This window comes from Lonchura striata, chromosome 36, assembly GCF_050655825.1.
Source record: "Lonchura striata isolate lonStrDom1 chromosome 36, ASM5065582v1, whole genome shotgun sequence".
Lineage (NCBI taxonomy): Eukaryota > Metazoa > Chordata > Aves > Passeriformes > Estrildidae > Lonchura > Lonchura striata.
In genome coordinates this window covers 3513366-3537038 of record NC_140738.1, presented here as the reverse complement: position 1 = coordinate 3537038, position 23673 = coordinate 3513366, and the positions used below count along the sequence as shown (strand labels likewise).

The 23673-nt window shown below is 49.2% G+C and overlaps 2 protein-coding genes and 1 long non-coding RNA gene across 3 annotated transcripts; 2 read left to right on the top strand and 1 right to left on the bottom strand.

Annotated features, from left to right (window-relative positions):
- Positions 1-4048: 4048 nt before the first annotated feature.
- LOC146764041 (uncharacterized) lies at positions 4049-12683 on the top strand. The gene is made up of 2 exons (XR_014950964.1): positions 4049-4812; positions 9739-12683. It is a non-coding gene; the product is annotated as an uncharacterized LOC146764041 (long non-coding RNA).
- Positions 5005-11796, top strand: LOC146764042 (uncharacterized). The gene has a single exon (XM_085565531.1). The coding sequence runs from the start codon at positions 5020-5022 to the stop codon at positions 6436-6438; it is 1419 nt and encodes a 472-aa protein (XP_085421657.1). The 5' UTR covers positions 5005-5019; the 3' UTR covers positions 6439-11796.
- A 7311-nt stretch (positions 12684-19994) lies between the features above and the next one.
- Positions 19995-22738, bottom strand: LOC146764040 (uncharacterized). The gene has a single exon (XM_085565654.1). It carries the CDS (start codon positions 21902-21904, stop codon positions 21275-21277), a length of 630 nt encoding a protein of 209 aa, XP_085421780.1. The 5' UTR covers positions 21905-22738; the 3' UTR covers positions 19995-21274.
- Between the last annotated feature and the right edge of the window lie 935 nt (positions 22739-23673).

The following is a 23673-nucleotide window of genomic DNA, read 5'->3' as shown; positions in this document are numbered from 1 at the left end:
TGAGCAATCAGAATTGCTTTTGCCCCCCTGTTAGGTGAGATGGTGTCACCAGAAGATATTGAAGCCTTCCTGCTCAGGGCATTTCAGTGCCAGGCTCTTACAAGCACACACAGCTGTGCCGGTTGAGCTGACCATGGGGGTAACCTGCGCTTTGTCTGATTCCCTTTCCTCAATAACAGCGTGTCTTGGAACTCTTTTCCCTTCTGCTGCCCTTGAAGAGCCATCCACAAAGACATTTTCTGCCTCAGGCCAGGCAATGTCTCCTGAATCTCCCCCAGGCTGGGTCTGGAGCTGTGTCACTTGAATGCAGTGCTGGGTTTCTTCCCAGCCCCTCTTTGGGCTGTTCAAACAGGAGGCTGGGTTAAACCCTTCCCCTGTGCTCAGTTCTGAATCCTCCTGTGCCACTGAACAAGTTTCACACTGTAATAACCGAGCACTGCTCATCCATTGTGAGGTTCTTTTGGTTACCAAAGCTTGACTTTGATGGCAGACTGGAACAGTTGGAGATCCTGTTGTCATCAGTTTTTGGGCCTCAGTTCCCGTGGAAGCTGTGGCTGCACAATTCTGCAGCCAATGAGGCCACTGTGGCCACTGGGTGAAACATTTTGGCCCAAGAATTCCTTTGGCATGGCCCTGTTTAACATTCACCTACAATTCCAATTTCTTTTCTGTAGGGAGTGCTGTGCTCCAGGACGGTTTAGGTGAATGGAGACGAGAGATCTCTGAAGGCTGCTCTTAGGATATGAGGTTTATTAGGGATGGAGAAAGGTCTTGCTTGGAGCTGCCAGATGCAGCACCTGGCAAGCTTGAGGGGATGGGGGAGGGGAGAGAGAAGAGGATGCTCTAGGACAGGGTGGAGGTCCTGAGAGGGGGGAAGATCCAAGAGAGCGTCTGGCCCCTCGGAGACCCTTATCAGGGGCTTCAAGGTGGGCTGGAACAAGACTTGGGCCAATGGGGTTACAGGCACTTGATGTTTTAGGGGAGGGTTACAGGTGCGGGGTGAACCATACATTTTGGGGGGTGAGATGGAACAGTCTATTTGACTTTTGGATTTATCCATAGGTAACTGTATTGTCCAGCCAGTAGGGAGGATTGTTTTCAGCCTGGCTGTATTATGAATAATTAAATTTATCCATCCTTCCCAACACTTTTCTGAGTCTGGAAGAGCCACAGCTGAGGCATCAATATTTTTGGTTGTTCATTTTCTCAAGTTTTGCTCTCTTTCTCCTGTCCATACCACAATATGGAGGCTGTCTGGGGTTAAAAAGTCCTACAGTGCTCTGGCTGGAACAGAGAATCCTCAATCCAGGTTGTGTAATTCCCTTCTAATCCTCAGCATTGTCACAGCTCCTTTTTGTTCGTGGGTAGTGTTACTTCTGAGATTGCCCACACCCACTCTGGGTCATTCAACCCAGAGAAAAACCCCTGGCATCCTGACCTCCTGCTTTTCCTCTCCTGGAAACCGGGGATGGAAAGGATCTGGATCAGCTGGCAAATTTCGAGAATAAGACCCTGCTGAAAATCATCCCAATCCTGAGTATTTTTCTCCTTCTCTCTTTTCCGTCATCCTTTTTATTACCACATAGATTCCTCCTGCTGCCTCTTGCTGTAATGATATTGCTGCACACTCCCCTTCACCTGATCCCTTCCCAGCACACCAACACCCTCCATTCCCTTGTTTTCCAAATGCTTTCTCAATTTCCCTTATTTCCTCCCTGGGTGTCCATGTCCTTAATTACCTGTGGGGGAATGTGCAAACTACCTCAGCATTCTCGAAAGGAACCCTTCAGAGACATTTTGGGATCATCATCCCTTTGGCCAGGACACCTCCCTGGCTTTCCCTTTTCTCCCCTCCATGAGTGCCCTGCCATGTTCACTCCCCGAGGATCCCAGGGCACTCACTGATGAGATTTTCAGTGCTCTCTCCCTGCTGACTCTTCACAGACCCCCTGATGTGTCACTCGTCTGTCTCCTGGTCACTCCCGGGTCCCCAATCAATCTCTGGTGCCGCCACCAGCCAAGGGAGCCGATCACCCAAAGTGGGTGAGGCACCTTCAGCTGCACTCCCTGCCCGCCGCCCCGGAGGGTGGAAGGAATTCGGGATGAGCCCCAGGGTGTGCAGAAAAACTGACATCAGCAGAGGATTCTGTCCACAGAGCAGAGAGACGAATCTTGTAAAATAATTTATTTCTTAAAAATGGGAAAGACTAGGGGACCGTCCTCATGGGATCTCTCCAATTGTTTGAGGACACAGCTTCCTTTTCATCCTAATTCTCCTGGCCACATCTCCCTCTGCTTTCCCCATTGACTGAAGTACTTGGGAGGTACAGACTTCCCAATCCACCTATTACATACCCACCTTGATATACTCCATGCTTTCATATAGCAAACGATATTCATGGCTCTGTTAAGTCTTGTTCTTCTGGAAGTTCATGAATAGAGCAGAACCTTGGCTGAGCAGCAGTCTGTGTCATCAATTAGTAAAATTTTCTGAAACCGATGTCTTCTCCTGTCACTTCCTAACATAAAAGTTATTTGGCCCTATCTCCGAGCAGATTCAGAGCATCTGTTTGTAAAGACACTTTCCTGTGGTTCCTTCCATGGGGTCCCCCGTTTGTGGGACATCCCCCCTGGAGCAGGGTGTCCCCTCTGTGCTGCAGCCCCAGGGCTCGGGCAGAGCTCAGCCAATCAGAGCCCGCGGCGCTGATGACTCACCAGTTGCCAGGCAGACTCGCAGCTCCCCGCATTCCCCACCTGGACCCACCTGCGCCCCCCCTCGGCCCCATGGCCCCGCGAGGGGAATTTGGGGAGGTGGGAGTGGGGCAGCGCCAAGGCCGGGCCCCCCCGCGCTGTCCTGGCGGGAGCGGCTGCAGTGGGGACCGAGTGCGGGCGGGAGCGGCCGAGAGCCCAGCGCTGCCCCGGCCCGACCTGCCCCAGCTCCATCCCTGCCCCTGCGCTGGGATGCTGTGGGTGTGGGGGGAAGAGGGAGCCGGCAGTGGGTGCTGGGCCTGAGGGCAGGAGGAGAAGGGAAGGAGAAGCAAGCTTGAGGAATGAGATGGTGAAACGATGGATGTGGCAGGAGAAGGAGGAATAGCAGGAGGAAGAGGAGTGTGAGGAAGAGTAGGGACACAAGAGGAGGAGCAGAAAGAGGAAGCAGCAGAAGGTTCCGCCCCTCCCTGTGTCTGCAGCCTCCCCCCAGCCCCAGGAGTGCTGCTCCCCCCACATGCAGCAGGTGATTGTGGAGGGGGATCCATGATTTTCACAGGGTGACTCTTGGTGTTTCTGAGTTTTCTTGGGCTAAATGTTGGTGCTTTTGTTTTATGTAGCAGCTGAATCTTTATGTTTTGGAGGAGGTTTTTGCTGAGCTGTGATGTTTGGGGAGGTTTTGTTTTGTGTCTTAAAGTTTGTGGGATTCTTGGGCTGAATCTTGGTGTTTTGGAGGTTCTTACAGACACAAGATTCCCAATGACTTCCTGAGATGAACTTGGGCAAGGAGGAACCTCCAGTCCAAGGTGCTCTCCTCTTGTTTTTCCCTCAAACCAGGATTTTTCATTGCCAGGGCGTGGCTGGATGGAGGAGGAGGAAAAGCCCCGGAGATGCTGCAGGAGGAGGAGCTGCAAACCCAGCCCAGGGAGCTGCAGGGAGGAAAGAGCCCCCCTGAGCCAGGAAGGCGGGCGGAGATCCAGGCGGAGCTCGGAGCTGGTGGAGAAGCCTCATGGCAGGGAGAAGCCCCACAAGTGCTTGGAATGTGGGAAAGGTTTCAGCCGGAGCTGCACCCTGATCCGGCACGAGAGGATCCACACTGGGGAGAGGCCCTACGAGTGTGGGGAGTGTGGGAAGAGTGTCAGAGACAGCTCGGACCTGCTCCGGCACATGGTGATCCACACTGGGGAACGGCCCTACGAGTGCTTGGAATGTGGGAAGAGCTTTGGGTGGAGCTCAGACCTGAGAAAACACCAGCGCATCCACACTGGGGAAAGGCCCTACGAGTGTTCCTGTTAGGAAAATAAGGCCTTTTTGTTCATATAGAGTCTCTCATATGCACAGAATAGAGTTTTAATTAGAGCTTGTACTTGTCTGAACATGTTCTCATCTTGTCAGGCATTCCAGTGTCTATCTCATGCACTCCAGTGACTATCTTTCAAGGTTGACTTCGTTACGAAGTTTTTAGGGAGTTAGAACTGTTTTGAAAAGGCTGCTACTAGACACCCAAACACCTACGCAAATAGATATGTTTCAAGGATAGTTCCGTTACAGACTTGGCAAAACATGTAAACGTGCCTCGAGATAACATTTCTTGTTTTTGAGGGAATTTCCAGGTCGCAGAGACAATCGTAAAGAAGACCACTGGCGCCATCAAGAGGCAGAGAACGACCACCTAACAACAGGGTGCGCCTGCGCAGAAGAGACACTGGAGCGTCACCAGAGCGTCACACACCCGGAAGAGACAACCCAATAAGTGGGGGGGAAACGGGGAACTAGGCGCGGTAGTTGAACCGACTGCCGCCCAGCGCGCGCTGATTTGCTTTCGCTTTCCGCTATTAATAAATCCTTTTAATTGGATTTAACAGCCTATTGTGCTCGTTTATAACAATTTGGTGCCGTGACTCGGATCGGGATCTGGGGAACCTCTCTCTGAGAGGGGCGCCACGATTCCGCTCCTTTGAGCGGACTCAGACCGGGGTTTTTTTACCCTCATCCCGACCGACGAACCTAAAAGCCTAGAGAGCGAAAGCAAAGAAAGGGAAGCGGGCCCAGGGTACCCCGTAATTTTTGTGCACAAAGTCCGGACGAAGAGAAGACGCAGGACGCGTGAGTATAAAGGGGATCCGTTCGGGCGGGGTTCGGGATCCCGGAGTACGGCGAGTGTGTGTGTGTGTGAGAGGAGGACTGGCAGCCGGATTCTCCAAGCGAGTGTGGACCCTCAGTAGTGCGTTTTCCAGAGCCCGCGAGGGCCTGGGCCACGAACCAGGGGAAGCGATTGTTCTGTCGTGAGTGACTGAAGGTACTCCGGAGGACATGGGGCAGGGGGGGAGCAAGGATAAATCCCCCTCCCCGGTGGGGGTAAAACTTCCCCCAATTCCTAAGGAGAGTCCCTTAGGGTTTATGCTAACAAATTGGGAGCACTTTCCAGGGGCACCTGGAAAGGATAAGGCAAAGATGATACACTATTGCATAGAAGTATGGGGAGGACAAGAGATTTCTAAAGGAGTGTTTTGGCCCGTCTTTGGATCCTCAGAGGACTGGGTAAAGCAACTGTTGAATGGTTGGGTACACGCTAAGCAACCTTCTAACCTTGAGGAGAGCGCCTATGCCCAAGTCTGGATAGAAAAGCCGGAGGTGCTCGTGTTTAAACTCTCGGAGGCTTCAGGGAGAAAGAAAAAGAAGGGGCGAGCGGAAGAAGTAATCATTGCACCCCCGCCCTACATTCCCCCTGCACCAAATGCACCCCCTCCTCCTCCACAATCGGATGAGGAAGAATCAGACTCAGACTCTGATCAACCCTCAGGCTCGCGTGGTCCTCTTACCCGAAGTAAGACGCAAGGCAAACTATTTCCCTTAAGGGAAATGCCGATGGGGGGACCACAGCCGGGGATTGGATTTATTTCGGTGCCTTTGAGTTCGGGGGATGTTAGAGACTTTAAGAAGGAGATGGGAAATTTGCTAGAAGACCCCTTGGGTGTGGCAGAGCGGGTGGATCAATTTCTAGGTCCTAATATATACACCTGGGAGGAATTACAAGCTATACTTAACATTTTATTCACGGCCGAGGAAAAGAACATGATAAGAGTTGCTGGAATGCGGGCCTGGGATGCCCTACCGGCGCATGCTCAGCAGCCAGCCGATACCAAATGGCCTCTCCAGAATCCTAATTGGAATAACCAGGATGAGGCCCATAGAGCTAACATGCGGGACTTTCGGACCATATTAATTGATGGCATAAGAGAGTCCGTTCCTAGGGGCCAGAATATAAATAAAGCATTTAACGACCGACAAAAGAAGGATGAAACCCCCACTGAATGGTTAGAGAGGTTAAGGAAAAGTTTCCAGCTGTACTCGGGATTAGACCCGAATAACCCAATGGGACAGGCAATTCTCAAAGTCCAGTTTGTCTCGAAATCTTGGGATGATATCAGGAGAAAAATACAGAAAATGGATGATTGGCAGGACAGGGATTTAGCAGAATTATTGCGGGAGGCGCAGAAGGTTTATGTCCGCAGAGAGGATGAAAGTCAGAAGAGACAGGTGAAAATGATGGTTGCTGCAGTGAGGGAAAGCAGGCGGGTAGAGGAAGAACAAAAGAGAGTTACTCGGAAAGGGGGGGGTGACAAGGGAAAGGTAGGAGAAAGGGTATGCTATTATTGCGGTAGGAAGGGACATTTCAAGAGGGAGTGCAGGAGGAGGCTAAGGGACGAGGAGGAGTTCAAAATCGAATAGGGGAGTCAGGGGCTCTATTTTATGGGGACCAAGAAACATCAGAGAGAGCCCTTGATAAAATTGAAGGTGGGTCCCCAAGGCCAGGAAATAGATTTCCTGGTCGATACAGGGGCAGAAAGATCTACTATTCAATTTCTGCCTCAGGGCTGTAATTTGTCAAAACAGACAGCCACGGTAATAGGAGCTAAGGGGGAACCTTTTGAAGTACAAATTATCAAAGGGGTGGTGGTGGAATCGGGAACTAAAGTGGGGTTGGGTGACTTCCTATTAGTTCCTGAAGCGGATTACAATTTGTTAGGGAGAGACCTGATTGTTGAATTGGGAGTTCAAATTGAGGTGGTAGAGAAGGAATTAAAGATCAGACTTTGTTCCCTCCGTTTAGAAGATGAAGAGAAAATAAACCCCGAAGTGTGGTATAATCCAGGGACTGTGGGCAAATTAAATATAACCCCGTTTACAGTGAAAATCAGAAATCCTGAAATCCCGGTAAGAATAAAACAGTATCCAATTTCACTAGAAGGGAGGAGAGGGTTAAAACCTGAGGTTGAAAGGCTGTTAAACCAAGGACTGCTAGAGCCTTGCATGTCGCCTTTTAACACCCCTATACTCCCGGTAAAAAAGGCAGACGGATCCTATCGGCTGGTGCACGACCTTAGGGAAATTAATAAGCGAACCGTGGCCCGATTCCCAGTAGTGGCGAATCCTTATACTCTTTTAAGCAAACTGGGACCTGAAAATGAGTGGTATAGTGTAATAGACCTGAAGGATGCCTTTTGGGCTTGCCCTCTGGACGAATCCAGCCGAGATTATTTTGCCTTTGAATGGGAGGACCCTGACACGGGGAGGCGACAGCAACTCAGGTGGGCGGTACTTCCACAAGGCTTTACGGAATCACCTAATTTATTCGGGCAAGCCCTGGAACAAATTTTGCAAGACTATAAAACAGACCCGGAGGTAAAGCTAGTTCAGTATGTGGATGATTTGTTAATAGCAGGTAAAGAAGAAGACAAAGTCCGGAAGGAAAGTATTAAACTATTGAATTTCCTGGGACTAAAAGGATTAAAAGTCTCTAAAGCAAAACTACAATTTGTAGAAGAAGAAGTTAGGTACCTGGGACATTATTTGAAAAAGGGAGAAAAGAGAATTGATCCAGATAGAGTACAAGCAATCCTATCTCTGCCCCTACCGCAAAGTAAACGGCAAATTCGTCAGGTATTAGGACTTACAGGATATTGTAGGCAGTGGATTGAGAACTATAGTGGGAAGGCAAGATTTTTGTATCAAAAACTTACCCAAGACGGGCACCTCAAGTGGACAGAGGAGGAAAAATCTAAATTCCAAGAATTAAAAGAAACTCTGGTCCATGCTCCAGTCCTAAGCCTCCCAGATTTAAAGAGGCCCTTCTTTTTATTTGTTAATATCGCAGATGGAGTAACTTATGGAGTACTTACCCAGGACTGGGCGGGGAAAAAGAAACCTATTGCATATCTGTCTAAAATCTTAGACCCTGTAAGCAGGGGATGGCCGGGCTGTTTACAAATAATTGCAGGCTGTGCGGAGTTAGTAGAAGAAGCAAGGAAGATCACCTTTAATGCCACTCTGAAGGTATTAACTCCACATAACATACGGAGTGTAATGCAACAAAAAGCAGACAAATGGATCTCCGACGCCAGGCTCCTAAAATATGAGGGGATTCTATTAGAAACCCCTAATTTCGCTTTAGAAACCACCTCATTGCAAAATCCAGCCTCCTTCCTCTTCGGAGAGCCCGAAACTGAATCACTGATACATGACTGTGTAATTACTATAGAAGAACAAACCAAAATTAGACCTGACCTGGAGGAAGAAGAATTAGAGACTGGAGAAAAATTGTTTGTTGATGGGTCATCCAGAGTAGTTGAGGGGCAAAGGAGATCAGGATATGCCATAGTGGGGGGGGCTGACTTAAAAGTAATCGAATCTGGACCCCTAGACAAAACATGGTCAGCCCAAGCCTGCGAGATATACGCTATCCTAAGAGCCTTGGAACTATTAAAAGGAAAAGAGGGGACCATCTATACAGATTCTAAATATGGATACGGGGTGGTGCACACTTTTGGAAAATTATGGGAAGAGAGAGGCCTCGTAAATTCACAGGGAAAGGACTTAATCCATCAGAAACTAATAATAGCCCTCCTGAGGGCCTTGAGAGGCCCTACTAGGATAGCAGTGGTCCATTTAAAAGGGCATCAACGGGGAATGGATTACCGGAGTAGGGGTAACAATGCGGCAGACTATGAGGCAAAGAAAGCTGCAATTATCAAGACATTAACCTTAAGTGAGGGAATTAGGAAGGACCTTGTAGATACCCCAAAGAACCCTGGGTCTACTACCCAGGATGAGCTTATATTTACAAGGGAAGAACAAGAGAAGCTTACAAAATTGGGAATAAAAGAGGAATCAGGGAAATGGCTGTTGAAGGATGGGAGGGAGGTTTTACCTAGAGCCATAGCCCAGCGGATGCTCAGTAAATTACACCAAAGAACACACTGGGGCGCTCAAGGACTGGTGGATCACTTTGCCACCCATTATATGACAGTGGGCCTACATGACTTAGCGAAAGGAATTACTAGAAGCTGTCCAACCTGTCTACGAGTAAACAGAAGAAACCTAAGGAAGCTACCCCTGGGTGGGAGGCCAGTGGCAAAGAGGCCCTTTTCAAATTTACAAGTAGACTTTACTGAGCTCCCCAAGATAGGGAGACTAAAATATCTTCTGGTTATAGTGGACCATTTAACACATTATGTAGAAGCAATCCCCACTGCCAGAGAAACAGCTCGGACGGTAACAAAAGCCTTGCTGGAAGAGATAATACCTAGATATGGGGTCCCGGAAACGATAGACTCTGATAAAGGCCCCCATTTCACTTCAAAAATAACACAGATGCTAGCAGAAGCTCTGGGCACAAAATGGGAACAACATACTCCCTGGCATCCACAGAGTTCGGGAAGGGTAGAAAGAATGAATGGGGAAATTAAGAAACAACTCACCAAATTAACACTAGAAACTAAATTATCCTGGATAAAATGTTTGCCGTTGGCATTATTAAATGTTCGAACTCAGCCACGAGCTGATATAGGACTATCCCCATTTGAAATGCTATATGGGATGCCCTATTCCCTAGAAAAAGTTCAAACCAATCCTAATATTACTGATCAAAGTATTAATAAATACTTAACCATTTTAATGAAATATAAAAAACAGTTATGGGAAAAAGGGATGTGGGCCCAAAGACCACCCCTAGATCTTGTGTTGCACCAGGTACAACCCGGCGACTGGGTCCTCATCCGGAGCTGGAAGGAAGATTCGATCACCCCAAAGTGGGACGGACCATACCTGGTTTTAATCACCACTGACTCCGCAGTCCGCACAGCAGAGAAGGGATGGACTCATGCTAGCAGAATAAAGGGGCCAGTGGATCCAACTCGATTTCATACAGCTTCCAAAGAAGCGAGCTGGAAAATTGACGGGAAGCCGGGGGATTTAAAGCTAACAGTAAAGAGAACTTACAAATAACTTTCATGAGCTTTATCAGCTCTAAAGACATTTGGGTTGGAGATAACTGGGAACTGCAAGTACAACTAGTTGGAGAAACAAAACCTCCAGGATACTGTAAACGTCTGGAGGATTCAGCCCAGCAGCCCTTCTATCGGTTCATCCGACTTGAAAAAGAACAGAGACCTTGGGAAGGGGAGGGCCACGCTGAACATCAAAGTATTAGAGTAAGGTGTAGTTGGTTAGATTGTCGTTGTTACCCTTTTGCCTGTTTTTCCTGTAAAATCTGTAAAGGATTGTGGTGGGCTCACTGCAGAAAGGGGAGAGCTCCAAAAAGTGTATGTCAACGCTGCTGGCTGGAGCAGCGCAAATTGACATCTGAAGTACTAAATTACAAGGTTGCCACTCGGGAATTGACTAAAGGATCCCCTGAGTGGTGGGAGGTTTTCGTAAAGGGAATCAACCCTGAATTCCATTGTTACCATTCCAACGAGCCCCTGGGTCCGTTTCTCACGGATATAGTCCAGGTTAAGTGTCGCAAATTAGTTAAAAAACTCAGGTGCGACACTCCACAGTTGAACACAAAAAATTGGATCTCCCGGAGATCAAAGTGGGAGAGAGGGAACGATCCCACCCCTGAAGAATATCTCTGCTGTCGGGAAGATGGCTTACCCTGTAACTTGTAGCAACCAAGTTGACAGGCGAGACAGAGAGGTAGATAGTGGGGATGAAGGGCCCTCCCAAACCTTGAAAGAGAACGTAAATCATCATGAGTATGAGAATGGTGACAACGGAATGAGGGAAAATGGGAATGTAAAACTGAGCATGATAAGTAACACCCTCCCCTGCAGTGCGTATCACTCAATCCTATGGGTTTTTATGTTTGTATGGTTTCCCCTTCAGAGTGCTACAGCTAACTCACATGAACCCTTTAAATGGACCTTAAGCAGATGGGAAGATCACGATACCCGTCATATTTTACAAACAATAACGGGACCTGGAGCACCGAGCTTCAAAGTTGGAATCTGTGATTTAACTCGGAATTTAAAATGCGGGCGACTGTTAAACTTAACAAGCTTCTATATGTGCCCCGCTTCAAACCCAGGGAAGCAATACTGTAATTACCCCAAACATTATTACTGTGCCTATTGGGGCTGTGAAACAATAGCATCAGCGTGGGCTCCGGGTGGGGGATTAGATAAATATTTAAAGGTAGGACATGGACCAGTAGGATGTAAACGACCACGAGAGTGGCCTTGGACTGGGAAGAACTTACTTGGGAACTGCACCTTTCTTTACCTAAATATCACTCAACCAAGCGATTCTGGGTGGTTAATAGGCAAAACATGGGGGGTTAGGCATTGGATAGAAGGACATGATCCGGGAAATCTGATTCAAATAAAAAAGGAAGTAGCACCGCACGACCCTAGCCCTATAGGCCCAAATCCAATAATAAGCAATGACTTAAAAGAAAGTAATAAAGCCAGAGATAATGTTATAGACAAAGGTAATCAAGAACCTCAGTTATTAGTGCAGAGGTATACAACTTTATGGAAAATCATGCAAGCTACTTTTGGGGTTCTAAATCATACCCATCCTAACCTAACTAAAGGATGTTGGCTTTGCTATATGATAAATCCACCCTTTTATGAAGCTATTGGAATCACATCCGAAGCAAGGGAAATAAATGGTACAAATCCAAAGGAGTGTCTCTGGAAAAAAGAAGGAGATAATGTTCCAGGCATTACCTTGTCCCAAGTTAGTGGGCAAGGAAGATGCGTAGGAAAAATTCCGGCAAATATGCGACACCTCTGCAACACAACAATAAGCATTAACAAAACAGACAAACCTTTTGATTGGCTTATGCCAGCAGTCAATACTAAATGGGTATGTCAACAACTTGGAGTTACACCCTGCCTATCGGTAAAAGCCTTTAATAATTCAGACTTCTGCATTCAAGTTCTAATAATCCCCAGAATCGTATACCACCCAAAGGAATACGTGTTAGAACATCAACAAACCCCTGAACACTACTTGGTTAAGAGAGAACCACTTACAGCACTAACGGTAGCAATCTTGCTCAGCATAGGGGGAGCGGGAGTCGGAACAGGGGTCGCTTCCCTAGTAAGTCAAACCCAAGGTATGAAAGCTCTGCGCACATCTGTAGATGAAGATCTAAGTAGAATAGATAAAGCCATAAGTGAACTAGTTAAATCAATAAAATCCCTTTCTGAGGTAGTCCTCCAAAACCGAAGGGGATTAGATTTGTTATTCTTACAGCAAGGAGGACTATGTGTTGCTTTACAAGAAGAATGTTGCGCTTATGTAGACCACACAGGTATTGTAAAAGACACGATGGCTGAGTTACGCAAACAAATAGAACAACGAAAAAGAGAAAGAGAATCCCAGCAAAGTTGGTATGAATCCTGGTTTACATATTCTCCCTGGCTGACCACTCTATTATCCACCCTTGCGGGACCAGTAATTTTACTAATTCTAATACTTACTTTTGGACCATGTATCCTTAGCAAACTTATTACCCTAGTGAAAAATAGGTTAGAAGCTGCACATTTAATGATAGTAAAGCCAAAGTATGAGCCACTTAGCGAAGTAGAGACTGAAGAGTATTTAGAGTTAAGCAAGAAAGAGTTAGAACGCTTTAATGAACAAAAAGGAGGTTAAAATAAAAAGGGGGGATATTGTTAGGAAAATAAGGCCTTTTTGTTCATATAGAGTCTCTCATATGCACAGAATAGAGTTTTAATTAGAGCTTGTACTTGTCTGAACATGTTCTCATCTTGTCAGGCATTCCAGTGTCTATCTCATGCACTCCAGTGACTATCTTTCAAGGTTGACTTCGTTACGAAGTTTTTAGGGAGTTAGAACTGTTTTGAAAAGGCTGCTACTAGACACCCAAACACCTACGCAAATAGATATGTTTCAAGGATAGTTCCGTTACAGACTTGGCAAAACATGTAAACGTGCCTCGAGATAACATTTCTTGTTTTTGAGGGAATTTCCAGGTCGCAGAGACAATCGTAAAGAAGACCACTGGCGCCATCAAGAGGCAGAGAACGACCACCTAACAACAGGGTGCGCCTGCGCAGAAGAGACACTGGAGCGTCACCAGAGCGTCACACACCCGGAAGAGACAACCCAATAAGTGGGGGGGAAACGGGGAACTAGGCGCGGTAGTTGAACCGACTGCCGCCCAGCGCGCGCTGATTTGCTTTCGCTTTCCGCTATTAATAAATCCTTTTAATTGGATTTAACAGCCTATTGTGCTCGTTTATAACATTCCCAGTGTGGGAAGAGGTTTCGGACCAGCTCCAGTGTCCTCAGACATGAGCGGATTCACACAGAGGAGAGGCCCTACCGCTGCCCCGACTGTGGGAAGGGCTTCAAGCAAAACTCCAATCTCACCGTGCACCGGCGCATCCACACTGGAGAGAGGCCCTACGAGTGTGGGAAGTGTGGGAAGGGCTTTTCACAGATCTCAAACTTGACCCAACACCAAAGGAGGCGCCACTAAGGGAAGCCCTGTGAGTGCCATGAGTGAGGGAAGAGAGTGAGGGAAGAGCTTGGTGTGCTGCTGCAGCTCCATCCCCCATGGAAGGATCTGGGCTGGATGATCCCCAGTGACCCCCGTGGGGCAGAGCCCTGGTGCCCCCATATGGGGAATAAAACAGAGAGTAAAGCAATGGAGCTGATAAAGGGGCCTGATACCTGAGGCCTGACTGAGCAGAAACTGTGGGAGACACAGACACAGTTTAAGGCTCCCTGGGCAAGAAGTGACCAGGCAACATGGTGTGAGACTTTGTGATAAAATAAATGTTCCCAGGTTACTGGATGTCACCAAGAATGTGTAACCAATGGGAAATTGTTACCAAAAACAGAGCCCTCTATAAGCCCCATACAAGTCAATCCCTGTATAAACACCTGGTACACTCAATAAAATTGGCTTTGCTCTAAACTGGGATGTCCCCGTCTCTCCATGGTGGATAACCCTGTTGTGGGTGATCCCCGTTGGGTGGGGGAAGGTGCTGGAGGGATTTCTTTCCCTTCTCCTGGTGCTGCCGTGGTTTGGTTGGTAATAAATTCCCTCCCTGTGCCCAGGCCGGGTCTGTTGTCCCCGTGCCGGTGCTCGGGGCGGGATCTCTCCCGTTCCTTCTCTGCACTGCCGGGCCTCTCCTCAGCCAATGAGAGAACGCGGTGGAGAAGAGTCAGCCAATCAGCGAGAGCGGGGCTGATGACTCACCAGTTGCCGGGCAGACCCGCAGCAGGCAGTGTTCCCCACCTGGACCCGCCCTCCCTGCCCAGTGCCGGCCCCGCCGTGGGGTCCCCCCAAGTCCCTCCCCAGTGCCCCCATGAACTGGGCTGGGTTTAACTGGGAAGCTTTACTGGGAACACTGGGAGCAGGCGGGCAGGGGCAGAGTGACAGCAGGGCTGGGGGGACACAGGACGCCCCCAAAATCAGCGTAGGGATGGAGCGGTGGTCCCGGCCAGGCCCGAGGTCACAGGGAGAGGCTGCGGCCGCCGGCGGCTCAGGAGCTCTGTGGGCAGAAAAAAGGGGGTGACACGGGGCTGGGGACCCCGGCGAGCACCCACACTCTGGGGGAGGGGGGACACGACCCCTGGGACCCCCCTTTCTTGCGCAGGTACAGTCGATCCCCAGTGCCAGGAAGACGAAGCCCAACTCGGAGTCCCCAGTTCTTGTCATCATCTTGCTGCTCCTTAATCACAGCTGAGATATGAGCCTGCATTGGGCCATTAATCATACTCTCATAATTCCTAAGTATGTTGGCAACAGAACCCACTGTCTCTCAGTGAGCGTCAGCATTGATTGTTGCAATGAAGGTGGTGTATTGAGATGGCCCCAGATTTGCTAGACTCCACAGCATTTGTCCCGTATACCTGACCTTGTCGGGGTCATTATTGTGTCGTCCATCCCTCCCAAAGAGTACCTCCAATACTGCCACTTCCCTCAGCTGTTGGATCCCTTCCTCGAGGGTCTTCCAGCGTATTCTATGATGGTTCTCTTGCATTCTCTCTCTGTGGACAAACCTCTCCCTGACACTCATTAAGAGCCGCTCCCAGAGAGAAAGGGACCCTGGTTCCCTTACAAAAACCTGATTTATACCCGAGTCCTGGGTCAAGGGTCCCAAGTTCCTTGCCTCACCACCATCCAGCTGCACGCCTGTACCCATAAGATCCCAAACCCAGAGTAGCCAGGTAGCATAAGCCTCATGCCCTCGTCGCACAATGTCTTTATGCAGATTACGAAGACTTTCGTATGTCAGGGACTCGGTGATGATAGCAATCTCTGGCTCCCCTGTGGGTTGTGAGGTTCCTCCATTCCTGTCCCTATCTGCAGGGTGCTCTGCTTTCACCTTAGACTTCCTTGTTTCTACTGGGGCAACTGCTGCTGACCGTGACTGCCTTTGTGGTTCAGCTGGAACCTGGACAGTTGTAACATCTGTGGGTTCCACAGCTGTACTATTAGACTGTCCTTCCTCAAGGCAAAGGGCCGGTTTCTCACCAGCTGGGGAAATGCACTCCTTCAGCATCTCTCGTATCTCCTTAACCAGAACCCTCACCCAATCTGGGCGGTTCATTTCTGAGGTGGGCTGTGGGGCAGGGTCAGGCTCTGGAGCAGCAGCATCTCGAGTCTCTGGGGCAGTGTCAGGGTCTGCAGGAGCATACCTAGCCTCTGGTGTAGGTGTGAGGGTAGTTATCCAGGTTAATCTTCCCTTATCTCTGAATGCTAAATATAACAGGACTATCAGCAACACCACCCATTGTATGGTATCATTAGCACTTAGAAAGGATCTTAACCCTTTGAGAACTGGTGGAGCAGACCCAAAAAGATGGTTAAAAGGTTGAGAGAAAGTTTGCCCAGGTGCTATTTCCTCGCAGTAGGTACCGTTATTAAAGTAACCCCAAAAACATACAGTTAACGTGTGATAGCTATGAATCCATGTACCTGCCTTACAGAGGAAATTAAAGATCCATGAATTCCTCACCCAATTAACCCAGAAGCCAAACTTGATAACAGACACCGTAGCCTTAGTTATAGGACCCATTTTTAGATAAGGGTCTGCAAATGGGAAAAGTATAGCTACGATCACATGCCACCCAAACCAAGATAAACTAGACCACATGGTGATGCTGAAGATGTTTTTACACACAACAAAAAAACCAAATTACTTAAGAACTGTTAATCCTTTTTCCCTCTCAATGCCCTCGAGCCCCACGTTGATGCGCCAAATTCTGTCTCGGTTCGACAAGACAGGAGTCTGTGAAAGAGGGCAAAGCCTTCTGTGCAATGGAGAACGGCAAACCCCCCTCCCTCTGAATTACCAGGATCTTTAAATTAAAAGGCTCTCAGGCAAAGATATGGGAGTGGGAGTAACAATTCTTTACTAGGAGAAAACTAGACAACAATTTAAAAAAGGCAAATGCAATCGGTACAAACAAAACCAGTGAAAGAAAAAGTCCAGAACCTGAGGGATGCCAGTATCAGTTCTGCTGGGACAATTGCTTCCCTTGCAATAGTTGATGAGTTGCAGCTGCAGTGGTGATCTTTAGAAGGGTATAGTTTTCCTCTGAAGATCTGGTGGCAGTGGGGCCGGTCTTCCTCTGCGCCGGGGTTGCCTCTGAGCTCCGCCGCCATCGGCTCAGCGCGCGCCGGCTGCTTCGCTGCGAGTGCCGCCGAAGAGAGCGCGAGAGAGAGCTGCTTCCCCGGGAATCCCGCGAAGAGAGAGAGAGCTGCTTCTCTCGGAATCCCGCGAAGAGAGAGAGAGAGCTGCTTCTCCCGGAATCCCGCGAAGAGAGAGAGAGAGCTGCTTCTCTCGGAGTCCCGCCCAGAGAGCTGCCTCCTCTCCCCAAAAAGCTACCCCTTTAAACAATATTAGAGTGCTTGGCTTCCCCCCTCTGGGTGGGACCCCTCACGGTGTTACATTTACCAGCCCTTCATTGAATCAGTCAATGGTGTATAAACAAACCATTGCCTCTACAGGGCAAACCATTGTCTCTGAGAGAGATAACAAAAACCTGTCCAACCGGTTTTGCCTTCAACAGATGGCAAATGGAATACAAGCTTATCTTACAACCCAGGACACTGTGTTTATGGGCCATGTCAACTTCTGGGATATTAGTTTCAAGATGAGCAGTTTAAGAGCAGAGATTGTCTTCATCTCTTTCTGAAATCATCTTCATCTCTGGGAACAGAGGTCTTCTTCTCTCCCTGAGGGCACAGGGTCTCATCATTCTGCTCTCCTTCTCTGTTCAAACTTCTCATGGGATCACAACTACTTCAACATTTGCTTACTTTAGCACAGAGGCCTTTGCTGAACAAAACATCTCCCCATAATTTTCAATGTCTAATAGGGAAAAAGAAAGTCTGATGTATCAATGACATCTTTCTCCACAGCTTTAGCAGAGGATTTCAGCCCCAAGATCAAGGCATCTCCTCATCCCTCCCATCTGGGACTCAACTTCCTCTTCCCTGCCCTCGGTGTGTTCATGTTGCTCCTCTGTGTGCCTGCCCTGTGTCCTTTTCTCTCACGGGAGGGAGGATGGCAGCACTTGCAAAGTCAATATCTCCTGGGGCTGCAGATGGTTCTGTGAGGCCGGCCGGGATCGGTGGCCAATCCTAATTTTGGCCGTGGTCCCTGGACATGAAGACCAGTTCTTTTCCATAGAAATGAAGGAACAGAGCCCCACTGCTTTTGGGGCAGATGAGAAGTGACCACCAGAGGCAAAGGCCAACCAGACATGCCAGATTCTGTTCTTAGCGATACCCTTGAATACAGGAAATTTTTTAGGCAGAGTGTCAGTTTTGGCAATGGGCATCTGAAAAGACGGACGGTTCTTTTCCATACAAATGAGAGCACAGAGCCGCAGTTCTCCAGGAGCTGATGAGAGGCAGGAGTTGACATGGCAACATCATCCAGACCTGTCAGGTGGCCCCTTGGAGACCAAGCAAGCAACACCTGGTCCATGTTCCCTCGCTTCCATGGGGCCCCACAGTGTCCCAATGGTCCCTGGCTTCCAGAAGGCCCTGAGGTGTCACAATGAACCCGTGGTGACACAAGGCCCTGAAGGGTCGGAATGGTCTCCATGGTTCCATCAGGCCCCACAGAGTCATAATGGTCTCCTGGTCCATAGAGCCCCGCGGTGTCCCCATGACCCCTTGGTTCCATGGGCTCCAGTGGTGTCACAATGATCCCCTTGGTTCCATGAGGATCTGCAGGGTCACACAGGTTTGTGACATTTGTCCTTGCTGCCCCTCACATCCCCCTGCCCCACAAACAGCCCAGAGCCACCCGTGAGGGACAGGCCCTGCTGTGCCAGGCTGGGCTCAGGGCTTGGCCTTTCTGCTTCCCCCAGCCAGCCCAGGCCTAGCTCAGCATTGCAGTTCCCTGCTCTGAGCCTTGGGCTCCCTGCAGTCCTAGCCTCAAGGATCTGCTCCCACCAGTCCCTGGTAGCCTTTGGCAGTCCCTGCCCTCAGTGGGGCCCAGTGATGCTCCAAGGGACTGGGAGTTTTGCTCCTGACTCCTTGCGCAGCTTTTTCAGCCTTCTCTCACTGACTGAGGATCCTGGGCTCAGCCCCCAATCCACCATAGGGATCATTAAAATACAGAAAGCCCTCAGGTGTGCTTTGTCTTCATTCAATGGTCTGCAAATCTCCAGGGCTTGTGCAGTTGATTGGAGCCAGTTTGGAGTTCTTGTAAGGAGGAAGATTTCCAAGTGCACCTGCTGTTTTTTTTCTTTTGTAAAAGAAATATTCTTTTGTTTTCCAGTTTAGAGAAGAGCCGATAGAAGCATTCCCCAGGTGATCTTGATGCTCAGTGTTTCATTAGGAGGTCTGGGCATGTAGAAGAATGAGCCCCCTGGGGACTGACCCTTTTTGGACAAGCTGCTCCTCACCACCAGCCTCACCATGTCTGACATCGCCCACCTGGCACTGACATCCCTGTGCCCTGCAGCAGAACCTTGTCCCTGAGCTCTGCAGCTCCATGTCCCAGCCCATTGCACCATGCACCACCAGCTCTCCTCAGGGCTCTGCCTGCACACAGGCCCAGGAGAAGTTTTCCTCTTGGGAAGAAAAGAATGGAAAAGCCTGAGCAGGTTTCCTGAACAACAAACCCCACTCAGGAGCCACCTGCTCAGTATAGGCTGCCTGGAATGGTGTCACCTTTTTGCAAGGGACAGTGTAACCAGAAATGATCTCTGGAAGCAGAATTCTCTGAGTCTCCCAGCTGAATTCTCTGTCCGGGCCCTTTCCCTGGATCTCGGTTGCAGATGGAAGCTGCTGGTGCCACCCTCATCTTTAACCTCTCTTTGGAAAGCAAACAGATGTTCCTAGCTGTGTTAAGCAGGATTTGCTCAATGTTTCTATCAATCTTTTGTGTTCCCCATGGAATGTAGGGCCATTTTGGCACTGAGGGGGTTACATGGAAACAAGGAGTCAATTGTGACCCTGGGGTCTCATGGAACCAAGGGGCCACAGTGACACAGCAGGGCCACATGGATCCAGTGGTCCATTGTGACACAGTGGATCCAAGGAGACCATGGAGACACCCCCAGAACCTCATGGGACCAAGGAGTCCATGGTGACCCAACGGGGCTGCATGGAGCCAAGTGTCCATGGTGACACTGTTCGTCCAAGGAGTCCGTTTGGACACTGTGGAAGCTCATGGAGCGAGGTGGCCATTGTGACTCTGAAGAACTTCATGACACCAAATATCCATGGGGACACAGCAGGGCATCATGGAACCCAGGAACCGCTGTTGGCAGTGTGGAAACTCCTGGAACCAGGGGCTGTTGTGGGACTGCAGCACCATCACAGCTGCTGCACCTTGTCCCCTGCCCTGCACAGCTCCTTGGGAGGCACGGCAGGAGCAGCACCCTGGGAGCCTCGGGAATGCCCCTCTGGCATCCATGGCACACGCTCCCAGGGGCTGGAATTCCAGTTCCCAGCCAGGAAAAGATGTTCCTGCTCTTGAAGGCAAAGCTCTTATGGAAGAGCCAAAAGCTGAGCGGAGCAAGATCCTACAGTGACATTTCACTGCCAGCCTTCATAACTGCAGCCATGGTTGTTCTAGCTGGTGGATTGGGAATGAAATCAGTGCAGGGCCTTTGGTGAGAGATGCCCTGGGTCAAGGGAGACACTGAGAGAGAAACAGAGCAGGCAAAGGGAGGTGGGAGAGAAAGAAGGACACAAACACAACCAACTGGGAAGGTGGCACTCTGAAAAGCAAAACAAAACTGACTGAAAATTAATGGGACAGAAATCAATAATTCTGAAAGTTTTATTTACTATCAAAATATATCCCATACACCCTGCTGCACACAATCATGATCCCACACCCTTTACATTTGGATCCCACTTCTCCCAATTTCACTCCTACCCCATCTCACCCTGGAGGCTGTGGAATTGGATATTTTATCATGGGTTAGAGTTTTTTGAAGTGGAAACAAGCTATATTGAGGTGGGATTGTAACCTTTTGGGGCAAGATTTGGTTGTTTTCAGTGAGACTGAGTCATTTTGAGGTGAGAGATCAATCCATCTTGACATTGGGAGTGCAAAGATATGGAGAACACTGCCTGAAATCCCCAAAGAACCCACAAATCCTTCAGAATATGTCCCCAAACTATAATTTCCATCTCTAATACCTATTTAAGTGTTGGATTTTGGGAATCTCTGAATAATTAATTTCTTTTAAGACCTATTTCAGGTGTTTTAATTGATAAAGACATATCTGAAGAACATTAGGGCCAAACCAAAAAGATAACCAGTCAGGTGTCTTCCCAACATGGATCACAGGGAATGTGGGTCAACAGGCCTGTACCCAACATGGGTCTTTCCATGGGAGATAAGGCTGGTGCAGTGTAGAAAGCTCTTCCTGCAGTTGGGGGACTCACAGGGCTTCCTTTACTAGTGCGTCCGTTGGTGTTTGGTCAAGTGAGAGCTCTGGGTGAAGCTCTTCCCACACCGGGGACACTCGTAGGGCCTCTCCCTGGTGTGGATGCGCCGGTGTTTGACAAGGGAGGAGTTGCACTTGAAGCCCTTCCCACAGTCGGGGCAGCGGAAGGGTCTCTCCTCTGTGTGAATCCGCTGATGGCAGAGGAGATTTGAGCTGGTCTTAAACTTCTTCTGACACTCGGGACACTCAAAGGGCCTCTCCACAGTGTGGATCATTTGGTGGATGATCAGTTTGGACCTCTGGCTGAAGCCCTTCCCACATTGCTCACACTCGTGTGGCCCTTCCCCAGTGTAGGTGATCTGGTGGCAGATCAAGTGGGATCTTGTGCTGAAGCTCTTCCCACATTCCCACACTCATAGGGCCTCTCCCTGGTGTGGATGCGCTGGTGCCTGATGAGGGTGGAGTTGTGCTTGAAGCCATTACCGCATTCGGGGCAGCGGAAGGGCCTCTCATCTGTGTGTATCCGCTGGTGCAGAAGGAGATTGGAGCTGGTGTGAAACCTCTTCTGACACTCGTGACACTCATAGGGTCTCTCCCCAGTGTGGATGCGCTGGTGGATGATGAGTTGGGAGCTCCAGCTGAAGCCCTTCCCACACTCCCCACACTTGTAGGGCCATTCCCCGGTGTGGATCATCTGGTGGCAGATCAAGGTGTTGCTCTTCCTGAAGCTCTTCCCACATTCCAAGCACTTGTAGGGCTTCTCCCTATCATGGTTCTGCTCAGGGACCACCAGCTCCAAGCTCTGGCTGAAGCTCTGCCCACCTTCCTGACCCAGAGTGGGTCTTTCCTCCTCAGAGCATCCTGGGCTGGGCTTACAGCCTTTCCTCCTGTGAGATCTCCAGGGATTTTCCTCCCTGTTGGATTCCTGCACTGTGGAGTTGCTCACAACTGCATCTTCCATGAGGTTCTGCTGCAGGGATTTGTCTTTCCTGGTCTCCATCCGCAGCTCCTGCTCTGGGGGAGGAAGGACAGGGAGAGGATGGGATTTGCCTCCATGCCAGAGGGAAGGGCAAGGAGATCCCCCCCAGTGTGTCCCCGGCAGGAGGGCACCGGCAGCGGGGCTGTCCTGCAGGCGGGGGCTGTGCTGGGCTGGGAGATGGAGCAGGAGAGAGGGGGAAAGGGGCACTGACTTCCTCCTCACCTACTTTGGTGTCCCAGGGCATCTTCCTCTTCCTCGCAACCTTCTCGTCCATCTGGCAAACATTTGTGCATGGGAAATCCTGTTTTGGGAGGAAAACAAGGGATAAGCACAGTGAGTTTTGTAGTGGTTTGAAGGCAAACCAGGGGAGAGTCTAAGCCAGAATGACAATTGAATAAGAAAATTAAGATCAAGGCAATTATACAGAAACACTGGTTTGAACTCACAGAGTCAGGATATAACCTGACAACCCGTTGGTCAGGGTGGTGGTAGCAGTCTGATGAACTGGTGGCTGCAGTCCGGCTGGAGTGATGAACGTGATTCTGTCAAAGCAGTGATCCTGTAGAAGGGTCTGGTCTTCCTCTGAAGGTCCAGTGGTGGTTATGGAGCTCTTGTCCTCTGGGAATCCAGTAGACAAGGTGGTCGTGGTGTTGCAAGGGTGAGATTATATCCAGGCAGGAATGCTTGGTTCCTCCCCCTGGGCAGAGCATCCCACAATGGGATGATGTAATTTTATCATTCTTGCAGTGACACTCAATGGCCCATTAGCAGAAGATGGCCCCTGGAGGGCGTTATCAGGGCTGAGCCATGGAAGAGATAAAGAACACTGCCCCACCTGTTGATAACAGTTTATGGAGATGGTGACTGAAAACACTTTTGGTTACATCTGACACTGTAACCTGAAACAGTGAGGCAATCCCTGCTCGGGGTGGGGGGTGAACACCACCCCCCTTACCCAAACTGGCTCAGGTGTAAAACCCCCACCCTGGGAAGGCCACGCACACAGGGGACAATGTCACACTTGCCCCGCTTCTAGGGAGATCTCTGTCCCTGTCACTCCCTTGCTCTCTCCCCTTTTCTCTTTCTTTGCATCTCTCTCTACCTCACATTTACTGTTCAATAAAATCCACTTTGGATTTGGTCTCCTGAGCTCCTTAATTGGAGCAGAGGCATCTCTCTAACAATTTTATTATCCAGATTGCAACATTATTTTGCACAGTGAGTTCAGGGCACTGTTGTCTGACCCCAAGTGCCTTTGACAACAGCCTTGTTCCCTCCTCTGAGGAGCTCGTGGCTCTTTCTGGAGGAGCTCTTGAAAACTTAGATGCAGCTTCCTCTGAGCAACTTTTGGAAGAACTTATGAGAAAAATGGCTGTTGTGAGTGGCCATTGTAAAGAAAATATTTTGTTGTCCTTCCCTGAAAAGTTTGTTAAAATCATTGAAGGAAAGGGAACAAATTATACCAACGAGACTGACAAGGATAATTCGCCACCTGGTGAGAAACACAAGGCTACTAAAGTCCTACAAGAAGCCCAGCTCAAGTAGATAAATTCCCAAATTACTCCTGAATACACAGGCTTGGGGGGAGAATCATTATTTTCTTGGTCCCTGTAACCTTTGTGACAGCTACACAGAGCTTTCCCTTCCTTTAATAATCTGTATTGGGACAAATTTCGAGTTTTCTTTAATCAGAACCTGCCATCATCTGAGCAGGAGCTGTGCTGGAACTGATGAAATTTGGAATTGCCACAAAATTGCTTCTGTGGTTGGTTTATTAATGTTTGGGATTT